The sequence below is a fragment of the Amblyraja radiata genome, chromosome 16 (genome assembly GCF_010909765.2).
Source record: "Amblyraja radiata isolate CabotCenter1 chromosome 16, sAmbRad1.1.pri, whole genome shotgun sequence".
Taxonomy (NCBI): domain Eukaryota; kingdom Metazoa; phylum Chordata; class Chondrichthyes; order Rajiformes; family Rajidae; genus Amblyraja; species Amblyraja radiata.
The window spans coordinates 8,296,507-8,321,304 of record NC_045971.1 but is presented as its reverse complement, the minus strand read 5'-3'; the positions used below and the strand labels follow the sequence as shown (position 1 = coordinate 8,321,304).

Sequence of the window (24,798 nt, the reverse complement as noted above, 5' to 3'; positions counted from 1 at the left end):
GACTGCAGATGCTAGAATTTTGAGCAAAAGTGCTGGAGGAACTCAGCGGGTCAGGCAGAATCTGTGGCAGGAATGTACGGACGATGTTTCAGGTTGGGACCCTTGTTCAGACTGAGCTGTTGAGCTGGATGTAATTGAGATTTTAGGACATAATTACCATTGATCAATATTTCGAGAAGCACAAGACCATCCAGGGGGCAAAGCAGCCTCTATCCTAATAACCATTCCATTTGTATCTGGTGCATAGCGGAGGCATTGTAAGCCATCTACAAAATGCAATTACTCACCCAGGATACTCCTATAGCATCTCCCAAATCATGACCCTCCACACCAGGCCACAGATGCCTGCAGGGCTTTGTCCAAAATGCATGCCGCTCTAATTTTGGGAGTAAAACATGTCACCGGTCCTTCATTACTTTTGGAAGTAAATCCTACACAAGAGTACTATAGGAATATATTCATCAAAAAGAATACAGTAGTTAAGGAGTTAACTCGTCATCACCGTTCCAATGGAATCTAGTGGTGAGCAAGATCCATGAAAGCTGACTAAATAAAAATAATTTAAAAATCAACATACATTTAGAAGTTCTTGTTGGCAGCATGGTGGTGCAGCGGTAGAGTTGCTGCTTAGCAGTGCCAGAGACCCGGGTTCGATCCTGACTATTCGGAGTTTGTACCTATCCCTGTGACTGCATTGGATTTCCCAGGTGTTCTGGTTTCGTCACACACTCCAAAGACGTACAACTTTGTAGGTTAATTGGCGTCGGTTAAAACTGTAAATTGTCCCTGGTGTGCAGGATAGTGCTAGTGTACGGGGATCACTGGTCGGCACTGACTCGGTGGGCTGAAGGACCTGCTTCCATGCGCTATCTCTCAACTAAACTAATAAGGTTTCTATATATATATATAACCAATATCATGTTGAAAACCCATTGTTAATCTGTTCTGTCTTTTTCTTTCCAGCAAAAGCAGCCTCTGTGCGAGCATTACTGTTTGACATTTCCTTCCTCATGTTGTGTCATGTTGCTCAGACTTATGGATCTGATGTAAGTGCAAACTGGGCTCATAAATCTGGTGAAAATGAACCTTTCCATGCATATCAAGCACCATATATTTAAGATTCATAATGGTAACTCGTTCCTATCAATGATAATTGTCCCCACTAATTAAGATGCTGCAGATAATCATCTGTGCACTGATGGACTTTATTTGTTCCAATTAGTCTTTGCTGTTGGTACTTATTTATACATTACATTTTAATGGAGTTTCTATAGAGAAGAGATATCCAAACATTTCTATTTGGTGCTCGTTTGGCCAAGGTCTATGGAACTCCTGTTGCTAATCATTTTGAACTCCTCTTCATATTTCCAAGCTGACCTTTCTGTCCTGGGCCTCCTCCATTGCCGAAGTGAGACCACACGCAAACTGGAGGAACAGCACCTTGTATTCCACTTGGATAGCTTACAACCCAACTCTTAAATTGTACTCTTAACATTTTCAGAATAATAAAACGGGCAGCACAGTGGCACAGCAGTAGAGTTGTTGCCTTGCAGCGCCAGAGACTCTGGTTCATTCCTGACTATGGGTGCTGTCTGCACAGAGTTTGTACGTTCTCCCTGTAATATGCAATATCCCTACAGCTGGTTATATTTAACCTCTTAAAAATCTTGGCCTTTCCCACCTTCTCCAACTTTCCTTACTGCTCTCTCAATAACCTCTCTACAAAGCCATGGGTCTTTCTTACATAGAACAGTTCAGCACAGGGAAGAGGCTCTTCAGGCCATGGTGTTAGTGACAACCATGGTGCCAATTTAAACTAATTCCATCTACCTTCATGGTTCATACTCCTCCAATCCCTGTATGTTTCTGTGCTTGCCTAAAATCAATGAACAATTATGGTTGTCTTCACATTCTCAACTCACTCGGGACTATTGCAACAATAGATTTGCTGAACCACTACATGTTTGGTTCCCTGGATAAAACATTTGCATTCAACATGTTTTTTGAATGAAGGAATTCCCTGTTTTTAACTCTTCCTTCACTTGGCATTTGATGCTTAGTTTAATGTTGAAGTGTTTAAATACAACAATCTGCCAGTGGTCACTCAGCGGGTCGGTCAGCAATCTCTGGAGAAAAGGAATAGATGACGTTACCTTCTTCAGACTTCACCTATTCCTTTTCTCCAGAGATCCTGTCTGACCCGCTGAGTTACTCCAGCTTTATGTGTCTATCTTCAGTTTAAACCAGCATCTGCACTTCCTTGCTACACAACAATCTGACAGTGTTAATTCAATTTTGTGTTAGTTGTTACCTTACCTTTTCCTTTGTTACCTTTTCCTTCACATACTTTAAAAATAGCCATTCATAAATAGCTGTTCTGAGTTTGTTTTGTGATCTTCCTGGCATCTGAGAACATGAAAGGTGTAGATTTTGTTGTTGTGTTAAATCATTTCATTCTAACTTTGTGGGAAGACACGGTGATGTTTTGCATTTTGTTTGCAGGTAATTCTGTCGGAGCCCTGTGCGTCGGGTGAGGTGGTCTTCTTTGAGACCTGGATGCTGACTTGCATGCCCGAGGAAGGGAAAATTCTAAATCCAGAGCAAGGCTTTCGTGCCGATCCCACTAAAGTAGAATCGCTGATGACGCATCTCAACTCCTCTGCTGAAATGAAACTCGTGTATGTTGCTGTTTCATTTTCACTCAATCGGATTGGTTCTTAAATTGTATGGGTAAATACTTAGCCGTATATATATATTAGCCGTTCAGCCGACCTATGTTTTGATTAGCGTAGGAAGGAACTGCAGGTGCTGGTTAAAACTTAAGATAGGCACAAAAAGCTTGAGTAACTCAGCGGGACAGGCAGCATCTAGAGAGAAGGAATGGGTGACATTTCGGATCAAAACCCTTCTTCAGCCTGAATTAGGATGGTTTGGCTGCTCTCATGGCCACTCAGTTCATTATATATTTCACTGATAATTTTAAGCAACAGGTCTGTAAGACGGTCACTAAGCAGTTCTACTCTTATGTCAAGTGAGGAGTTTTAATACTAAAAATATAGTCAGATGTATCTCAGTTTCTGAAGTAACAATGTTATGTTAGAAGACCATTTTTCAAAAATAAAAACTAAGAAGGCGATAACATGGTATAAATGACTTGCGGTGAAACTAGGGCAGATGAGCGAAGGTTTGCCCAGAAGAAGGTTTTAAGGAGTATTTAATGATGGAAGAGGCCAAAAGAATTACATAGGCTACCAAATCTATTGCTTATAATCTTGGTAGATGGTGTGATTAAATTGGCGAGTGTGATCAAGGAGTGAGTAGAATTAGAGGACTGCGGTTATCTTGCAGGGATTGAAGGAGATAGAGAAAAAATATAATGGTTTTAAAGTTGAGACATTGCTAAACTGGGAACTAATATGCCAGCAAGAACAGGGGAGATGGATGAATTAATGTAGGCAACGGAGTATTGGGTGGTCTTTAATTAACAGAAGGTTGGACAAGTATGTGGAAATTAGGTTAGAGACAATGGGGGGGTGGGGGGGGGGGGGAGATGCAGAGGAGAGGAATGAGTCTGTGTCTAACAATTGTCACGTGTAACTGGCCAGCAGTAGGAGATTATGTGTCTTCTCATAATTAATTGGAGGACAGTTCTGTTGTCAAGCAGTCCAGCAATTTGTAGAGATTGTGGCAGTCATATAAAGTGTTGAGGTTTATTTGGGTGTTATCATTGTACAAATGGAAACCATGGTTTATGGTAATATTGATTTGTGGCAATGCCTACTGGAGAACCAAAAGACATGGGTTGATTTCTGAGAGACACAAGAGGTCATGGTTGATTGCAGAAGGAAACCCCATAGCCAGTCAGCATCCCCTTAAAGTAAATCTGAACCAAGAGCGCATGAATTCAGCTTGTTAGGTTATAGTAGAGAGGCGTTAGAGGAGGTGAAGAGGTTAGACGTGTCCAGTACTGCAAACAAATTGAGAATTGGGAAGGGCTGGCACGGTGGCGCAGTGGTAGAGTGGCACAGCACCAGAGACCAGGATTCGATCCTGACTGCGGGTGCTTCTCTGTACGGAGTTCGTACGTTCTCTCCTGACCTGCATGGGATTTCTCCATGCTCCGGTTTCCTCTCACACTCCAAAGACGTACAGATTTGTAGGTTAATAGAAATGGTATAATTGTAACTTGTGTGTTAGTGTGCGGGAATCGCTGGTCAGTGTGGACTCAGTGAGCTGTTCTCTCGCTGTATCTCTAAACTAAACTAAAAGATTGAGGGATTAGATGACTTTGAGTGATATTTTGATGTTATACTTGAGATCCACATTACTCAACTTCCATCAGTATCAAAATTATCTCCTGTAACGTAACTATTTTATAATTCATTTGAAACTCCTGTAAGCTTTCAATTCTCTTCTGTTAAAATGTCCACATGTCTGTGCTTTTTTTTTTTAAAGTCGTCTTTCTGGATTCACTGATTCACTTTGTTACCCTTTTAATGTTTGGATTACCATATGTAATATATAGCAGGAGTAATCAAACTCCTATTATTCTCAAGGCAGGTGAAGTGGCATGAAGTATGCTCTTGTACACCAGCTGCTATTCTGGAGGTCCTAAACGCCTGGGAACATGGCCTACTGACTTTGGAAGCTGTGCAGGTAATGCTACCCTTTATGTTTTGCTGTGGGTCCGATTGATGAATGTATGCTTGTCACTTGCGTTGCTGTCCATACCACAAATACAAATGTATATTTCAAAATTCTGCCTTTGAATCACAAAAAGTCTGTTAGAGCCTAATGTCTAATAGGTAAGATGCTTCCCAGTTGAGCTATCAAATTTGTTTTTTGCCAAGCTACTTGATCTCATCAAGGTGGCAATTTAGTGCTAAGTTGATCTCACTTAGACTGGAGAATTGCGTACAGTTTTGGTCTGCTAATCTGAGGAAAGACATTCTTGCCATAGAGGGAGTACAGAGAAGGTTCACCAGACTGATTCCTGGGATGTCAGGACTTTCATTTGAAGAAAGACTGGATAGACTCGGCTTGTACTCGCTGGAATTTAGAAGATTGAGGGGGGATCATATAGAAACTTACAAAATTCTTAAGGGGTTTTACAGGCTAGATGCAGGAAGATTGTTCCCGATGTTGGGGAAGGCCAGAACAAGGGGTCACAATTTAAGGATAAGGGTGACGTCTTTTAGGACCGAGATGAGAAAAACATTTTTCACACAGAGAGTGGTGAATCTGTGGAATTCTCTGCCACAGAAGGTAGTTGAGGCCAGTTCATTGGCTATTTTTAAGATGGAGTTAGATGTGGCCCTTGTGGCTAAGGGGATCAGGGGGTATGGAGAGAAGGCAGGTACGGGATACTGAGTTGAATGATCAGCCATGATCATATTGAATGGCGGTGCAGGCTCGAAGGGCCGAATGGCCTACTCCTGCACCTATTTTCTATGTATCTATGTTTCAATGGATTACGGATCAATGGAAAATGGATGAAAGTCTAGCAAGGTTTCCCACTCCTGTTCACTGTTCAGTAATTCCTGCTAGATTCCCAGAGCTATGTAGCCTATAAAGCAAGAAGGATTATTCTATTCCTCAATGTAAAATAGATAGTCAGCGTGAAGATTGGCTGGTAGAGCACAGCCCAGCAGACATGAAAATTAAGAAACAGGGGAGACTGGAATTAATAATGTAGGAAAGTGAAGATACATTATCCCTGTACACAAAACTTAATGTAATTTTAAAAAACTGTAAATACAGAATTAAAAAGTTTGTTTTGAACCAGCTGATCCTGCGTTTATTGTGATGTTAGATTCATTCAACTTATTCTGACGATACTGGACCCAACCTTATCTATTGTATCCGCTGCTCTAGATGTCAGCTGCTCTACATCGGTGAGACCAAGCGTAGGCTTGGCGATCGCTTCACCGAACACCTCCGTTTGGTTTGCAATAACTATCCTGATCTCCCGGTGTCTCAGCACTTCAACTCCCCCTCCCATTCCGAATCCGACCTTCCTGTCCTCGGCCTCCTCCGTGGCCAGAGTGAGGACCACCGTAAATTGGAGGAGCAGCACCTCATACTTCGCTTGGGCAGTTTGCACCCCAGCGATATGAACATTGACTTCTCTAATTTCAGGTAGTGCTTACTTTCTCCTCCACTTCTCGGCTCTCCCTCAGCCCACTGAATCCACCTCTTCCTTTCTTCTTCCCGCCGCCCCACCCCCACATCAGTCTGAAGAAGGGGTTCGGCCTGAAACGTTGCCTATTTCCTTCACTCCATAGATGCTGCCTCACCCGCTGAGTTTCTCCAGCATTTTTGTCTACCTTCGATTTTCCGGCATCTGCAGTTCCTTCTTAAACAACGTGTTCTACATCTGTTGGCCTTATCGCTTTCCTCATGTACTTGAACTTTTGTCATGATACATCTCATGCCCTTTATCTCAGTCCAGCAGTTCTGTTTCAAAAGTTTAGCGAAGAATTCCTGCTCATAATTATGGCACTGGTTATTACACAAATATTGAGTTGCATGGATTACTAAAAGTTGAGAAATAAAGTTAGCCATTAATATACATTAACCTAGGATCTCAGATGAGAGCCTTCTGAAATCCCAATTTAAACATATTCATGATATTTATAAAGATTTACAGTGAGACCATGCAAAGGAATATATTCCTGGGAGCTACAATCTGCAATGGCTATTTCTAAATAATTATTCATGAGCCAGTACAAAGGTTTATCTATAAGGGGAAAGTATATATAAAAATGAGGTGTAGTCTCTTTATGCCCATTAATCCATTCATCATAATGTGCATGGACTGAAAATTATGATAGATTCAAGCAGCTAGGAGTGGTGGAATGTCATGAATCAAATAAAATATCAGATTCAACCACTTTGAGCAAAGAGCAGAATTTAAAACTCTTCTTGACAGGAAAAGAACAAGATCAGGGCTAATTTTAGTGCAAAATTGATAATGAACTTATACAACACAAGTTGCTTGATAAAGGCATCAACGCATCGCTGGCTTCATCAATGCCCTAACATCAGAATTAATTAGAATTGAATAAATGAGTTTGAAAGTTGATCAATACAATTGCAAAATGATTTCCATGAGAGCATCAAGTTACTCTAGGTATTGGCTTTATATTTGATATCATTCAGAGTGCATACTTGGGCAGGATTAATGGGAGCTACTGCTTATTCCTTTTGTAAGAGATCAGAGCATAAATGTAGTTATCAATCCTCATCTCATGCAATTAGTATGTGATCTGTTTTGCAGCAAGGAAAAATTTGTATGAACCATTGCTCGATTTCTTCCCAACTAGAAAATCACCGATAACATCAAGGGGAAGATTTGCAGCATGGCTATCTGTGCAGTAGCATGGTTAGTAGCGCACGTTAGGATGTTGGGTCTGGAGGAGCGTGAGAAACCATTGCAAATGATTTTCCAGCTTGTGACACCACTCTATGCAGAGAACACCCTTCAATTCTACAATGAAAGGTAACTTCATTACATAGTAACTTTGAAAGAAAAACCCAGCAACTCTCTTTTTATTTTGACAAATGCCTCAGTCTGAAGAAGGGTCCCGACCTGAAATCCATGTTCTTCAGAGATGCTGCCTGACCTGCAGAGACTACACCTCATCAATCCATGTTCTTCAGAGATGCTGCCCCACCTCCAGAGACTACACCTCATTTTTATATATACTTTCCCTTTCTAGATAAACCTTTTGTCCTGGCTCATGAATAATCATTTAGAGATAACCGTTGCTGATTGTGGCTTCTAGGAATCCTTCATATTCATTCATGGTCACAGAGAAATAATATGCTCTCTTCACAAGTCCTTATAAACATTGTGACTATTTTTTCAATTGGGATTTCAGACGACCCTCATCTGAGATCCTATGTGAATATATATTATATGTTCTTTGAAATATGGTAGCTCCAGCTAAGCAGAGCTGGTCTTTTATATAGGTTTAGCATAACATGCTGATGTTTATACTAGACTTTTATTTACAAAGCCAGTATGTGCTAATTTATTATTTGTTTAAGAAAGAACTGCAGATGCTGGTAAAATCGAAGGTACACACAAATTGCTGGAGCAACTCAGCGGGCGAGGCAGCATCTATAGAGAGAAGGAATTGGCGACGTTTCAGGCCGAAACCTGAAATTCCTTCTCTACATAGATGCTGCTCACCCGCTGAGTTTCTCCAGCATTTTATGTCTACCTTTGCTAATTTATTCTCGATTTCAAAATTCACTAGCTTACCAGGAAAACCTGTAATTTGTGCTGCTATTTTTCTGCTTTCTCCCAGAGTTGCTATCATGAACCTGATCCTGGAGCAGATGTGTGCCGATGTCTTGCAGCAGACAGCAACCTCCATAATGTTTCCCACAGCAAACCTGGGCCCCATCCCATACCGCAACCTGCTGCCAATGAAGATGCCAATTAAAGAGGTGCTCATTACCAATTTCAACAATGTACTGAATAAAGGCTGGGTCGACAGCCGCACTATCCACGTATTTGAGGCGCTGCTACATATGGGAGGAGTATACTGGTTCTGCAATAACTTGGTCAAGGTTGGTGGACATGTTGAGAAAGATTTGTGAAATTCGGCTAACCCATCTCTTGGCCTTTGTATTAATCCTTCTTATAGACTAGCATAGATTAAACTTAATCAATTCTAAAACAATAAAACAGTTTGTTCTCATTCCTAACTACATTCACACACAGCGGGTACATTACTTTGAAATACATTGATGGCTGTATTTGTTAAAAAAACGTCTTCTATTCAAAAGTGTAAATCCCCCCCCGGCAATAGGACAGATTGCCACAGAATGTGTAAATCTTGGAAATTTTCCAACAGACAAGATTTGTTTGGTGTTCTTTATCATTCATTGTTCTTTATCTCTCCACATCACCGTCTACATCTCTCGTTTTCCTTATCCCTAACCAGTCTGAAGAAGGGTCTCGACCCGAATCGTCGCCTATTCCTTCTCTCCATAGACGCTGCCTCACCCGCTGAGTTTCTCCAGCATTTTTGTCTACCTGTTATTCTAGCTAAATGTTTTGTGCAAGAAAATTATTATAATTGGATTCTTGCCCTCTAATGTCAATATTTTAAAATCTAAAATGCTATTAATGTTTGTGTGACTCCACGAGGTTGAAAGTTTTAGTCTGTCTCATTTCTTATTGAGAACAATTATCAACTACGTCACCGACTAATTGCCTCGTCTATACATTTTGTTTCCCTTTAGGAATTATTGAAGGAGACAAGGAAGGAACACTGTTACAAAGCTGTTGAACTCCTACATAGTGTGTTTTGCTTGGACATGCAACAGATCACCTTGGTCCTGCTGGGCCATATCCTGCCTGGGCTCCTGACCAATTCCCTGAAGTGGCAGACGCTCATGGATCCACCCGGAAGAGCTCTTGCCAAGTATTTTCTTTTATTATTACCTTAACCATTCATGTTACACAATTGAAGCAACTACTACTGTAGATTTTCTTTAATCTGTTTGATTTTTTAAAAAAACTTATGGGCTAGAACTGACAAATCGAAAAAAGTTCTCTCTCCCTTTTGAATCAATCAATCAATCAATCAATCAATCAATCAATCAATCAAAGACGTTGTCATTCAAAAATATACCAACAAATACAAATCTGAACGAAATTTCGTTGCATCTGGCTCACCGTGCAACATAAAATAACAAAAGGATAAAATAGATCAAAAGATAAAAATAGATAATAGTGGCGGCATATTATATGGCATTCAAGAGTCTGATGGCTCGGGGGAAGAAGTTGTTGCAGAACCTGGCCGTTCTGCTCCTTATATTGCGATACCTTTTGCCCGAGGGTAGCAGAGTGAAGAGTCCATGATGGAGATGTGTGGGTCGTTTATAATGCTGTTGGCCGTGGACAAGCAACGTTTGCACGCAATGACCCGGATTGAAGGAAGAGAAGTTCCAATGATTTTTTTCAGCTGTCCTCACCACTCTCTGCACGGACATCCAGTCGGAGGCTTTACAGTCCCCAAACCAGACAGAGATGCAGCTGGTCAGAATACTCTCTATGGTGCCCCTGTAGAAAGTGGTGAGGATGGGATGGGGGAGGTGAGCTCTTCTCATCCGGCGCAGAAAGTGCAAATGCTGCTGCGCTCTCTTAACTAGTGATGCGATGTTTTGTGACCAGGTCAGACTGTTTGTGATCTGCACCCCCAGGAACTTAGTGCTACTGACCAACTCCACATCGATGTCATTAATGTATAGTGGTGTATGACTGTGCCGGTTTCTCCTGAAGTCGACGATGAAGTTCAGCTTTCTTATATTTGAGATATGAACTTTGCAAGAATGTAATTGAAAAGTAACCCAAGGTATTGCCTAGATAGTGTAATGATAAATCAAAATTAATTCCTGCCGTTTTTATTTTTCACTTTTTGGCCTTGTTTCCCTTCTCACTCCTGAAAGGTGTGGCCCCTTGCTGGGAAACATTTCCTTGGATATCAATAATGCTCCTGCACCTCTGTGTGAAATGAGGTGATTTGTATTGGCTGTACATTCAATACTCAAAGGAATCTTAGAACATCTTTACTTCTCATTTCATTTGACCCTCACAAATGTGGGCTTTTCAGCTGGAACTTTCCTTTCCTTGAGATGCATTTCTAACTGTAGTTTGGCACAGTTAGAACATCAAATACTATTTCATTTAACTTCTCAAGCTGCAAAATGAATTCTTCACTCTATCTTAAATACCAGGCAGTAAGCTCCTGTTAGTGCTATCATAAAGTACCTGTCCCTCCGGCCCATCTTGCCCATGGTCCTCCAAAGTGCTTTACTGAGCTGGTCTCAATGCCTGCATTTGACCTATATCATGCTAAATCTTTTCTTAATATTAAAATGATATTCATTTCCCTTGTTGACTCACCTGCTTGGTTCTGGGAGAAATTCCATTATTTGACCAATTTCTGTTTTATTGCAGGCTCTCGGTCTGGTGTTCTCTGAGCTCTCATTCCACTCATAACAAGGGTCAGGCCACAGCCAAGCAGAGGAAAAGACACAGAGAGGATATTGAGGTGAGAACAGTACCTTTTCAAAAGGAACATCCATCGGTATATTGGTTCTGTTAGAAAAACAAATCAGTAATACTATTGATCTGTAACCTTTAAAATGGATTATGTTATGAAAACGATTCACAGAAATTGATTTTTTTTCCCCAGAGAAAACGGGATCGTCCCATTAATATAGTACATTTCACATTCAGGAGATGTTCAAAAATGCATAACTCATCCTTAAACTGATACTGTTCCATTAAATTTCCTCTCTATCTTCTTACTTATTAAGTAGGTTTTTAGTGAATTAGTTGCAAGAAGAATTTTATTTTATTGGAGTTCAAATAAAGGATTTCTGAGACTAAGCTGCAAAACCTATAGGTAGAATGAACCTGATCTAGTTGGATGCATTGACATTCCATGACCCCAACATTTCAGTGTGATCTTATCACAGGATTGTCCAACTGCAATAGTCTGTCCCAAATATGTGCTGCGCTTTGCTGAATTTCTAAACTGCTGTAAAGTTTCCCCACTCTGTGGTAAGGTGGCTTGTTCCACGAGAGTTTGATTAACAGAGAAACTGACTAATAGGTTAGAAGTGAAAGGATACCTTTTGTAACTAGATTCCCCTAATCACACAGTGGGCTGCTGACACCCAACAAATTTTTCACACTCCATTCAGCCTTCAACAGTCAGCAGTAAAAAATGAATGGCAAAGAAATAACTTTTTTTCACTGAGGTTATTGCAATGTCAGTCAAAAAACATTTTCAAAATAAAAATAGGTGAGAAATTTCAGGGCTGTTCAGAGATTCACCAATTTACCAATAACATTTCGTGCAGCATGGTGGCACACCGGTAGAATTGCTGCTTTACAGCACCAGAGACCTGGGTTCAGTCCTGATTACTGCTGCTTGTCTGTACAGAGTTTGTACGTTCTCCCCATGACCTGCGTGGGTGTTCTCCGGAATCTCCGGTTTCCTCCCACACGCCAAAGACATACAGGTTTGTAGTCTGTCGTTTGTAGTTAATTGGCGTAGTATAATTCTAAATTGTCCCTTGTGTGTGTAGATTAATGTTAATGTCAAGTCAAGAGAGTTTATTGTCATGTCCCTGATAGGACATTGAAATCTTTGCTTGCTGCAGCACAACAGAATATTGTAGGCATGAATACAGAACAGATCAGTGTGTCCATATACTATAGAATATATATATACATACACACACAAACACACATAATAAACAGATAAAGTGCAATAGGCTGTTATGTGCGGGGATCACTGGTCGGCGTAGACACGGTGGGCCGAAGGGCCTGTTTCTGCTCTGTATCTCTAAACCAAACTAAAATCTCGGACAAAATCTTCCCTTTGTAACTTTGGCAAAGTGTTACTCGTTGGTTGCATTTAAGATACAATTTGAGTAGCACTGGGCCACCCTAATTTACAATTGAAGTGTATCATTTAAAAAACAGTGAAATGTAAAACTGTTGGGCTTCTGTTTCAACAGGACTACATCAATTTGTTTCCTCTGGATGATAGCCAACCATCAAAACTGTTACGATTGTTAAGCTCGAATGAAGAGGATCCGAATATCCTTTCCAGTCCTGGTAGGTGCTCTTGACACAAATCACGTCGTAGCCTAATAAAGAGCACTGTATTATTAAACGTATGGGTGTACTAATATATTATGTTGCAGCTTTCCATTTAGGAAGATTAGTGAGTAGCGTCAAATCATATGTATTTTGAATAATGCTACAATATGAGAGTGTAAGATGATATACATTAGCACCAGGAGTTCCACAAATTTATGAACTGTGATTTCAGACACATGGCATTTTCCTCTAGAGAGTCCTTACTGTGCACTGTATGTTAGACGTGTTTAATGGAGTGGGCTTATGTGCAGCTTGCAATCAACAGCTATAGTGAGATACAGTCTGCCCTCATTATTATGGAGCTCGAGAACAGATTTCAGTTATGACGGATGGAGCATCCCCACAGTAATCAGACACCACCGTTTCTTTAAAAACATAGGCTGCGAGTTGCACTGCGGAAGGTCGTTGAAATTGACAAGCAATTGCTTCGGTCGACACTTGTGCAATGATAACCTATTAAACAATGTATCAAACAGTCTTTAGTATTTTTAACTTACAGTAACAAAAATACATTTTTTGCTATTAAAAAGAACATTATTTAAAAACAATTTGTCGCTTCACGGAGTAACTGCTGAGTGGTTGGAGCGAAACCCTCAGTCAGTTTTTGCGGGCAATCGACAACAATGAACACCATTACCACCTTCCCTATGGTCTATTATATCTGTATGATTATCTGTATGAAACCTGACCTGACAGAGCAAAAGATGCAAGATTGCAATCTTCACAGCCAGTGAGTCAGTGGTTTACTGTGACGGCACAAAGTTTGCTTTTTTTAAGCAGAGTGATAATCAGTTCACTGTAAATTTTGTTAAGTTCGGATCCACAGTGGATCAGCATTGCCATATTTTAGAATTTCATAAGACATATAAGTAAACCATGCAATCCCTTCCGCCTGCTCCATCTCTTATGGCATAATATATTTCTTATGAAATTCTAAAATATGGCAATGCTGAGGTTCCTTTACTAACCTCGTATCCCTTGGTTCTCTTAATGATGAAAACCTATCAAATTGTTGCGTACTAGCATCAGGAACGGGGTACTGACTTTGAATCTACTGAGAAAGCAGGAACGGGGCACTGATTTTGGATGAACAGCCATGATCATATTGAATGGAAGTGCTGGCTCGAAGGGCTGAGTGGCCTACTCCTGCACCTATTTTCTGTGTTTCTATGTACTATCATCCAATGTCCGTTTGTGTGTGCTGAAGGCTACACTCTTCAGGTAGGGGCTATCCCCATTAGCTGATTCAAGTTCTTAAATGAAAGTTGGAAGGAATCTTCAGGCTGATTGTTCAATTATGTTTCTTTGTGGAAGTGTGGCCTGCTGAGCTTGGGTGTTAATCACATCTGCCCCACGGAGTTAACTGTACTTCCATCATCAGGCACATGCTGTCATATCCCTGGCACGAGACCAATTAAAAAGCACTTTGTTTTCCTCTCATTCTTCCCTGTTCATATATTCTGACAGTTCAGTTCTCCTTTGCAATTTCCGTTTGCATTGGAAGTCTGGGCTCTGGCCTCTTTACATTTTCTTTATTTCTCCTGCGTCGCTGTTTTAGTCACTGTTCTAATTGTTTTATAATTATTTCAATGTTTGACCTTTAGGTGACCGTTCAATGAGCAGCTCACTGACTGCCTCTCAGCTTCACAACATAAATATGAGAGATCCCTTGAACAGAGTATTGGGTAAGTTATAGGTGTTCATTCAAACCCATTCAGGTGTGTGTTGAGTCCAGTGTTGTATTTAACTGACATTAAATTGTATTGCAGCATTTAAATGGTCCCACAGATCCAATAGAATAACTAAATTGTTGGTTCCTTCTTTAGAATGTGATTTTAATTTTGTTTTTGTATTTTTACCTATTTCATAATTAGATATTCTGCAACCCATTATTTGCTGTTTCATTACTAGGCATATCTATATTGTGATACACACTTAGGTTGATTCTTTGCACAACTTTGCTGTCCTCTTTGATGATCAGAAATATTAAGAAACAGTTGAAACATATTTGTAATGAGAAATTTAAAGTTATCCTCATACAATGAAATAATTCAAAAACATTTAACTTGTATAACTTAATCATTACATTTTGTAAAGAGCATTCAGTCCACAGGGCAGCAACTGCATTCAGCTGAGTGGGGCAAAGCTAGGTGTAGCATCTGTGGCCAGTGCAAAACCAAGGGACAATTTATGAAATGTAACCAATCCCTCAGACAAATAATATCTGGAACCACTTAAGGACTCAGTGCATCTGCATCTAATCTCCAGTGAATTGTGTACTTCTGTGCTGCAAACACTCAGCTGCAATGTGCAGAGGAACAAGACAGTTATTTTTTCTGGGAAATTGCCAGCTGGACACATCAGCATATTCTAGCCTAATATTTTGGAAAGTGAAAATAACTGCCTTTATTTTCTAATATTCCCTAACCTATTCAGAACTCCAAGTCTAAATTCCTGCCCAAACACATTTTGAAGTCATGTTTCTGTAATGGCGTACTTCTTTACATTCAGTGGACAAAGAGACAGCGGTACAGCCAATTCTATTTTGTTCAGCTGATGGAAAACTAAATTGTCTTAAGGTTTATCTCATTAATGTCTCGGGGGAGTCGTTCAGATTCAACAGAATGTGAAATATCCCTCCACTGACACTGCTGAATGTGAACTAAAAGCTGGAATAAAAGATGAAAAAAAACTCTTAACTTTCTCAACTATCTTTTCAGCAAACTTGTTCCTTTTGATTTCCACAATCTTGAGCTCAAAGGTGGCTGGTCCACATACTCAGTTTGTTCAGTGGTTTATGGAAGAGTGTGTGGAGTGCTTGGACCAAGGAAGTCGTGGTAGCATTCTCCAGTTCATGCCTTTTACCATGGTGAGTCAGATCTTCAAACCAGTTGATCACTAAGAAAAATAATATTGGATTAGTGCTTTAAATTACTAAAGGACTTGTCCTACTTACGCGGTTTTTTTTTTTTTTCCCGGTGACCTGCCGGCACCCGTCATCGTCGCAGCAGGTCGCCGAAAATTTACAACATGTTTCCTAACGGCGACCTGTAAAAGGTACGACTCTTTGGGCGACTACTCACGATCATACAGGCGTCACCCCACGATGTGCTGGAGTATCTCAGCGGGTCAGGCAGCATCTCTGAAGAAAATAGATGGGTGACGTTTCGGGTCCAACCAACACCTGACGTTCTTTATTTCTATGGTTCTCCCTGTGTCCTTGTCAGATTATTCTTCAACTAAAACCAAAGAAAAAAAACTCTGCTTATTTGTGTTTATGAGAATTTGTTGTGAACCAATTGGCTGATCAAGTCAAATTCATCTTAATGTCTGTAAAAAGTTTTGGATATCTTGAGGTTGTGAGAGGTGCAACGTAAATGCATGTGTTCTTTTTGTTATCCCATATTTTATAGTCATGTTTCAAAATACAACATTCTAACAATTTGATTACATTAAAGAAGTAACGGTTTATATGATTGTTTTTTGGAAAATGATTTTGTTGCATGGGTTTTGTTTTCAGAATCTGACAGCTGTAAAATATATATATTCAGTTTCTCTTCTTTGTAACTAAATACCATAAGTAATGTTGTCTAATTGAATCTTCTTGCAAGTAAAAATTACTGCAAATTTCTAGATTAAGTTTTTGTATTACCAGTATATTTTACAATTCAAATGTTTTTGTTTTCTTTTCATTGACACTGATATTTTTTATTCTGAAATAGGTTTCTGAGCTCGTGAAGTTGCCTGCCCTATCCAAGCCAAAAACAGTGCTTGCTATAACCGATTTAGGCCTCCCTCTGGGACGTAGGGTTGCCGCAAAGGCGATTGCTGCACTTTAACGGCTGGCTGGTGAGTCTCTGGGCACGTGATACAGTGGAGTTGCCTTCATGTAAGAACAGATTACACAGCCTCTTGAGTCTTTTCTGCTTGCGCTGAAATTATAGATGATCTTTGATTCGCAAGTTCCTCTATTCTCCCACTGCTGAGAAACCTTTCATTCTCAGCCCTCTTGTGCTCAGCATCTGAGCATCCGCAGCACTGGCTAGTAGAGAAATCCCCAAAAAATCATAATCTAACACATCAAGAAACACATCTTGCTCCTTATGTGTCCCAGCAGAGGACATCTTGGCCAGTGGAATCAGTCTCTGGGCATCGACCATGTTAAACCCGATCAAAATGTTGTATCTCTCGTTCTTCTAAACTCCATAAAGTATAGACGAATCGTATTCCATTTCGCTTTGTGCAACCCACTCGTTCCAGGAATAAATCTTGTAAGTCTCTGCTGCAAAAACAATTATATTCCTCTTTACGTGCAGAGCCCAATACTACGCACACTGGAGACCTGGGTTTAGACCAGGGACTGCATGATGGCACAGCCATTGGAACCACTGCCTCGCAGTGCTGGAGACCAGGGTTCATTCAGTCCAGTCCTGACCTTGGGTACTGCCTGCGTGGAGTTTGCACGTTCCCTTTGTGACCACATGGGTTTCCTCCCATGTCCCAATAAAGCTTAGGTGGCCAATGGAAATTGTCTCTTGTGTATAGGTGAGTGGGTGGGATCTGAGGGCAATGGGGGTGATGTGTCCATGGCAACTTATAGAGAATGAATAGGATTAATGTAGGATTAGCGTAGTAAAAGAATGATGGTGGGCATGACTTTGATGGGCCAAAGGGCCTGATTCCATCTTATATCACTCTGATTCTATGACCAAAGCCCAGTAAAATGTCAACATTCTCCTTAATTTTGCATTTCAATGTTTTTGCAGTAAAGCTGAGCTTATCATATGGTTTGCTAAGTTCTCATTGTTTCTGCATGTTTTGTTACTGTACCTTACAGCCTGGTACACCATAATTTACAATTTATATTCCGACTAAAGATTACTTTTTTGATTGGTTTATTTCCATATACACCAGGGTGCTGTGAAATTCCTCGTTCTCATGTTATTCCTTACAAACCTGTGGCCCCTGTACTTTAAGATTACTGGCTGTTCATATCAACTTGTACATTTGTAACACTTGCTGCTAAAGTAAGAAATTAGCACAGCGGATCAGAATAGCAAGTTTGGGCACGACCATGGCAAAAATCCACGGTTAAATTGTTCATTGAATTGTATAATTAGAGCCAATTTTGTGCAATGTGGTGGTAAGGTCACCAACTTGAACTTCTTCCTGTCCACAGTTTCCCTGCTGGAACACGATTACACATTTGTTTACATGTTATCTGTGAAAGCAGACATAAAAATGTTGAGCTGCTTGGAGTTTTTGCATAAATATGAGGTAGAGGCAAAGACCTGGGTATTCTAGTCGGCGGCTGGCTACCGCTCTCACCTCCATTCTATGCACTGAGAGTGCCCTTATCTAATCACATCCTGCAGCTTGAACTTGTTGGATGAAGACTTCCAGATCCTTGGTGACAAAGACTTGGGAATGAAGGGCTCGACTGCCTAAATGCGGCATTACACACGGGCTGCTTCAGACCAAGCCCCATGCAAGAAATAGATGCGGAAAAGACTTCTGGCAATCTTAAGTCAAGCCTTCGCATTTGCTATCAAACCAGAAAATAGCTATGAATGTTCCTGAATGACTGTAAATCAGAAATGCTAATCTAATTGATTATTTTAAAATGTTTTTATCAAAGCAAAACATGTAAGATCACAACAATTAAATAAAAACATTTAAATCAATTTAAAATAAAAAGAGACAGTGCTGGAGTAACTCAGCGGCTCAGGCAGCATCTCTGGAGAACATAAATAGGTGACGTTTCGGGTCAGGTCTCTGTAGGAGGGTCCTAACCCAATATGCCTCCGATCCATGTTCTCACGAGATGTTTCCTGACACGAGTTACTCCAGCACTTTGTATCCTTTTTTGTGTTGTAAACCAGCATCTGCAGTTCCTTATCTCCACATTCAAATCATTTTGTTCGATTAGAGTCATACACTGGAAACAAGCCTTTCAGTTCAACTTGCTCAAACTCACCAACATGTCCCATCTACACTCGTTCCTTCTGCCTGCATTTGGCCCATATCCCTCCAAACATGTCCTATCCATGTACTGTCCAAATGTTTCTCAAACATTTAGCTTAAATTTAGTGTTATACCATTTCCCTCATTGCCAATTCCTCCATTCTGCAGTGTTTGGTCTGGGGAATTGTTGCAATTTTTTGCTCTGCTATTGGACTCCATGAGGAGTTTATTATAGGAATGCATAAAGGAAAGTGCAGATGAAGCATGATCAGCTAGTCCAGAACTTTCATATTCCAATGCACACTTTGAGGGATAAAATGCTGGTATTTCAAGGTGGATCATAGTATCATATGACACCATCATAGTACCAAAGTGCTCGTATATTTAGCTGTGACTCAGTCATAAATTGGCTTGAATGAAAGACATAGGCCTTCCTTAGCATCTGCATTTTGGGCATACCACTTTTATTACTGCAGCACTAGTTGTGGAAATCTTGGAACATCTTCAGTAGCAATATTATTTATCTAACTTTTTATATACACGCATATCATGATTTTAACATTGCCTCCATTCTGTTAATGATGTATTGAGCATTGTGTAATACAGCAGTATTTTACATGTGTAAATTATTTTGTGTCGGAAGGAACTGCAGTTACTGGTTTACACCGAAGATAGACACACAATGCTGGAGTAACTCAGCAAGACAGGCTGCACCCCTGGATACAAGGAATGGGCGATGTTTCGGGTCAAGATCCTTCTTCAGACCGGAAAATATTTTTTTGTTAATATCGTTTAATATGGTATTGACATCAATTGTTAAAACCCTAAATGACTGAAGACTGTGCAGCAAATTGCCTAAACAAGAAATGGTCACTGTAATGAATATGTGAGAGACAGGCTGGACTCGATAGAATTGAAGTGAACGATGGTGCTGAAAGCAGATAAAGATGATGTGTTTTTTTACCATATATTTAGGGTTGTTGCATTTCTCAGGCAGTGGCGAGATTAGTCCCAACATTCATTAAAAGAATAAAGAAAAATACACTTGTGAAATGCAGAGTATAGGAAGTTGGGTAAAACCTGGGCTCGTTTAGAGAGATCTTTAATTTTTTTTAAGTGAGAGGGTTTAAATCTTCCCGCTTATTTGAATGTATAAGATGTGTCTCGAAACACCCATAGTTAGAGGACTGGAACTTCAATCGCCATCAGTATGTACACTCCATAGGAAACTTGAAAGGACTGGTAATGTGATTTCTATAACCTCAAACCAACTGGGGATTGTGACTATCAAGTAAACAGTTTGATAATGAGTTGATCTCTTGATTTCTTATTCTTTTGTGAATTTGTTACACATTTGTTCTACATTTTTTATTTAAGTCATTTTAAAAATCATATTTAAAATGATATTAAAATCATAGTAAACTGTTTGTGTTTTCCTCTGACAAATGTTTGCAAGTTATGTTCACCGCTGCTGAAAGATTTGCTGGGATTTCAAAAGGCACAATAAATTGATTTCATACAAATACTATTTTTGGAGTGAAAAGTTTATCGTTAATCACATGTTGCATTATGTTGGTTTCTTTTTGTAAGAAAATAAATGTACATGTCAGTCCGCTGGTTTCATTGTTACTGGGACTAGGCCACATGTAGGCAAACAGGACGAGCCCAGTGTGCCAATTTGGTGGGCATCGATAGGGTGGGCTGAAGGGCCTGTCCTCTGTAGCAATATTCTACCGTGAACCATGATAGTCTTAATAAAGCATTTAGATGTTACCATTTTAGTCAGCAATTATTAGATTTCTCTGTATCAGTGTTATTGGCTCAGCTTGATTCATTTATCCTTCTGAGGATGGAGGAACTAGCCCATTCTGACCTGCTGGGCACATCTTCCTGCTCCACATTTTGCATCTCATCCATTTTATTACTTTAGTTTACAGTGCAGAAACGGGCCCTTCAGCCCACCGAGACAGCGCCGACTAGCGATTCCCTTACACTAAGACTCCGACACACGGGGCAATTTACATTAATACCAAGCCAATTAAACCTACAAACCTGTACGTCTTTGGAGTGTGGGAGGAAACCAGAGATCCTGGAGGAAACCCACGCAGGTCTCGGGGAGAACGTACAAACTATACAGCCAACACCCGTAGTCAAGATCGAACCCGGGTCTCTGGCGTTGTAAGGCAGCAACTCATGCTGTGCCACTGTGCCGCCACCATTATTGTCTGCTCGCTGTCTAATACCGCTCCCATTCACTCATTGACCAGACGGCTTGTTTACAAGTTATTGCCATGGTCACCCCCAATTTTACCTGTTCGAAACATCCCCCTTCACCCTCTCCACAGCTTAGCAAGCTTCTTTCCTCTGCTTCCACTTCTGATAATTCTTTGAACTGAAACCTCGACTGTTTCTCTTCCCACAGGTGGCTCCTGAACTGCTGAGTATTTCCAACATTTTCTGATTTTTCCAGCCTTTGCAGTTTTAATTTTCCAGTTTATTCTCTGGTGCGCTCACATTAGGTGTGCTGCTTATTACTTGTATTTATCTCACTCATGGGCCGAATTTCCTTTTTGCCATCTAGTGGACTTCTTGGTCTTGGGCAACCCTAAAGTCTCTGAAACTGAAGTAGCCCTGGTGTGTAGACATTGATGCGACATAAAAACTCCTAGTCAACTCTTTACCCCACTCCTCCCTATTTAGATACCACGTCTAACAGACGCCTGATCCATATCCATTCCTTTTTAAAATGAGACACAAAATGCTGGAGTCGGGTCGGGCACCGTCTGGAGAAATGGAATAGGTGACATTTTGGGCCAAGACCCTTATATAACCATATAACAATTACAGCACGGAAACAGGCCATCTCGACCCTTCTAGTCCGTGCCGAACACGTATTCTCCCCTAGTCCCATATACCTGCGCTCAGACCATAACCCTCCATTCCTTTCCCGTGCATATAACTATCCAATTTATTTTTAAATTATAAAAACGAACCTGCCTCCACCACCTTCACTGGAAGCTCATTCCACACAGCCACCACTCTCTGAGTAAAGAAGTTCCCCCTCATGTTACCCCTAAACTTCTGTCCCTTAATTCTCAAGTCGTGTCCCCTTGTTTGAATCTTCCCTACTCTCAGTGGGAAAAGCTTATCCACGTCAACTCTGTCTATCCCTCTCATCATTTTAAAGACCTCTATCAAGTCCCCCCCCTTAACCTTCTGCGCTCCAAAGAATAAAGACCTAACTTATTCAACCTTTCTCTGTAACTTAGTTGCTGAAACCCTTCTTTCCTACAACCTATTTAAACTAGCTTCATTAGACTGCTTTCTGAGCGAATAGAGTGAACACATTAGCATTTGAGAAAATGATGCAATTTTAAGAAACATAGATGTGAAGAAGGCAGCAGGACTTGATTCAAATCTAGGTTACGATCACCTGGTTGCCCTTTCATTGAAACCAAAAACAATTCCGTCTCAGATGAAGGTGTTACGAACATCTGCAGATCTACTGTCATTTACACAACCAGCATTCATTTCAGTGCAAAGACACTTCCTTTAAGAGTCATACCAGTTGATTTGTAGGATTTTAGCAAAGTAATTGTATAGAGGAATTTGGGTAGAGTGTTATCACACCATGACTAATCAGTCATCTTTTTTTTTTTACCCATAAAGAGATTTGCCAACCTACTCATTTTCTAACTGAAAAGAATAATCAGGTTCTTGTGGTTGTTTGTGTCAGGTGAGTCATTTAGGATTGCGTTCTCATCATTGGCAAAGAAGGGATCAAAAAGAAAAGTTGCCTAACTGGGGGTGTAAATAGACATTAAAGACACATACAGTAAAAGATACTTAAAAATACACAAGGAAAACACTTATTAAGTTGGGGAAATAAAGCGGTATGCTTGAAGATTGGGGAATTAAATTTCAGAATTCAGCAAACGAAGACCAAAGCAGTGTTAGGAAAAGTAAAATAATGGGAGTAGGCTTACTGGAAAAATATAAAGAGACTAAGTAAGAGCCAAGTACAAAATGTTGGAGTAATTCAGTGGGTGGGGTACTTTAGACTGTGGGCGGGTGACGTGTTGGCTCGGGGACCTTTCATCAGACCTGATCCAAAACGTGGACGCGGCGAGCGGGGCGGACTCGACTTGCTCGTTCTTTCAGTGTCTTTTGGACTGGGGGGTGGGCAGAGTCTTGAATAACGGGGGGGGGGAGGAGGGAGAGGTCGGGGTGGTGACATGACTCGCAGCGCGAGGAAGAAGGGCACGCAGACAGTCGTTTTTAAATTCAAAGTTTTGTCCGATTTTTGAACATTTTCAGTAATACTCGAGAAATGAAGCATGAAATTTTCAGATAAGGTGCTTTTGGACTCCACGGGAAATATCTCTACCGGAATATGTAAAAATGTTACCGTTAGCGCGTCGTTTTTTGGAGAAGATGTGATTATACACAAACAAACACACACACACACACACACACACACACACACACACAAGATCAGACTTTTAAGTATATAGATTGTCAGATACACCAAGTTTAGTTTAGTTTAGAGATACAGCATGGAAACAAGCCCTTCGACCCACTGAGTCTGCACCGACTGGCGATCCCCACAGACTTAACACTATCCTACAGACTAAGAACTACTTAAATTCATACCAAACCAGTTACCCTACACACCTCCACTTCTTTGGTGTGTGGGAGGAAACCGGAGATCCCAGAGAAAACCCACGCGGTCACAATGAGATTGCCCAAGCTCCGTACACACAGCACCCATAGTGAGGATCGAACCCGCGTCTCTGGCACTGTAAGGCAGCAACTCCACCTCTACACCACCGTGCCGTCCTGTAAAAGAGTGGAATGATCAATGTGGATAATAGTAGATCCTCTTCTGGGACAGCAGGCAAGAGTCGCCAAGTTCTGCCACCAAGTTACATCTATCAAGCTTCAAGTCTCTGCAAATATCATATCTGATCTTGGCCTGATTTGTTCAAGGAAGAAAAAGTAGGCTTGCAAGAAAAAAATATATAAACAGATTGAAAACATCAGCACCTTTTGACCAAGTGGGGATAGGTGTGATGCCTTCCAGGTAGTAAATCACCTTCGCTGTCCTGTTGGCCACAAATCACTTGGTAGAACATTTTATGCCATTAGATCACAGAACAGTAGAGCAGAAGTGCAGACCCTTGGATCCACAATGTCTGTGCCAAACATGATGCCAGCACCATCTCTTATCTACCTGCACATCACCAATATCCCCCCATTCCTTGCATATCCATGTGCCAAAGATAGACACAAAAAGCTGGAGTAACTCAGCGGGACAGGCAGCATCTCTGGAGAGAAGGAATGGGTGACGTTTCGGGTCGAGACCCTTCTTCAGACTCAATGTGCCTATCCAAAAGTCCCTTAAATGCACTTTTGAATTTAATACTGTAATGGCCGCTCATTTGTATGTCGAGGTGCTCATCGTTCAGGCATTTGTAACTCAGGGAAGGCCTACAGGAGAACAGTTATAGAGTACACCCCACACATCCTTCCCCACCCATACACATGCATGGTTCCTTCCAAGTGATTATGTTTCGAGTTGTTTAAGAAAGAACTGCAGATGCTGGAAAAATCAAAGGTAGACAAAAATGCTCCAGAAACTCAGCGAGTGAGGCAGCATCTATGGAGAAACATAGAAACATAGAAATTAGGTGCAGGAGTAGGCCATTCGGCCCTTCGAGCCTGCACCGCCATTCAATATGATCATGGCTGATCATCCAACTCAGTATCCTGTACCTGCCTTCTCTCCATACCCTCTGATCCCTTTAGCCACAAGGGCCACATCTAACTCCCTCTTAAATATAGCCAATGAACTGGCCTCAACTATCTTCTGTGGCAGAGAATTCCAGAGATTCACCACTCTCTGTGTGAAAAATGTTTTTCTCATCTCGGTCCTAAAAAATTTCCCCCTTATCCTTAAACTGTGACCCATTGTTCTGGACTTCCCCAACATCGGAAACAATCTTCCTGCATCAAGCCTGTCCAACCCCTTAAGGAATAGGCGACATTTCGGACCCGAAACGTCACCTATTCATTCTCTCCATAGATGCTGCTTCACCCACTGAGTTCTCCAGCATTTTTGTCTACCTACTGTATGT

General features: G+C 40.8%; 1 protein-coding gene across 3 annotated transcripts in view; it reads left to right on the top strand.

Annotated features, from left to right (window-relative positions):
- Nucleotides 1-20,189, top strand: part of med24 (mediator complex subunit 24) — a 44,155-nt gene extending 23,966 nt beyond the window's left edge. For 2 of the 3 annotated variants that reach the window (XM_033035030.1, XM_033035032.1), the window contains 12 exons: nucleotides 964-1,046; nucleotides 2,503-2,678; nucleotides 4,557-4,656; nucleotides 7,326-7,501; nucleotides 8,316-8,580; nucleotides 9,259-9,440; nucleotides 10,979-11,072; nucleotides 12,553-12,652; nucleotides 14,302-14,382; nucleotides 15,418-15,566; nucleotides 16,420-16,546; nucleotides 19,305-20,189. In XM_033035030.1, coding sequence (XP_032890921.1) covers nucleotides 964-1,046; nucleotides 2,503-2,678; nucleotides 4,557-4,656; nucleotides 7,326-7,501; nucleotides 8,316-8,580; nucleotides 9,259-9,440; nucleotides 10,979-11,072; nucleotides 12,553-12,652; nucleotides 14,302-14,382; nucleotides 15,418-15,566; nucleotides 16,420-16,536 — 1,523 coding nt within the window. In that variant the 3' untranslated portion in view covers nucleotides 16,537-16,546; nucleotides 19,305-20,189. Of the gene's footprint in view, nucleotides 1-963; nucleotides 1,047-2,502; nucleotides 2,679-4,556; nucleotides 4,657-7,325; nucleotides 7,502-8,315; nucleotides 8,581-9,258; nucleotides 9,441-10,978; nucleotides 11,073-12,552; nucleotides 12,653-14,301; nucleotides 14,383-15,417; nucleotides 15,567-16,419; nucleotides 16,547-17,876; nucleotides 18,424-19,304 lie in introns of those variants that run through there. The other variant, XM_033035031.1, reaches the window with a different exon arrangement.
- Nucleotides 20,190-24,798: the final 4,609 nt, after the last annotated feature.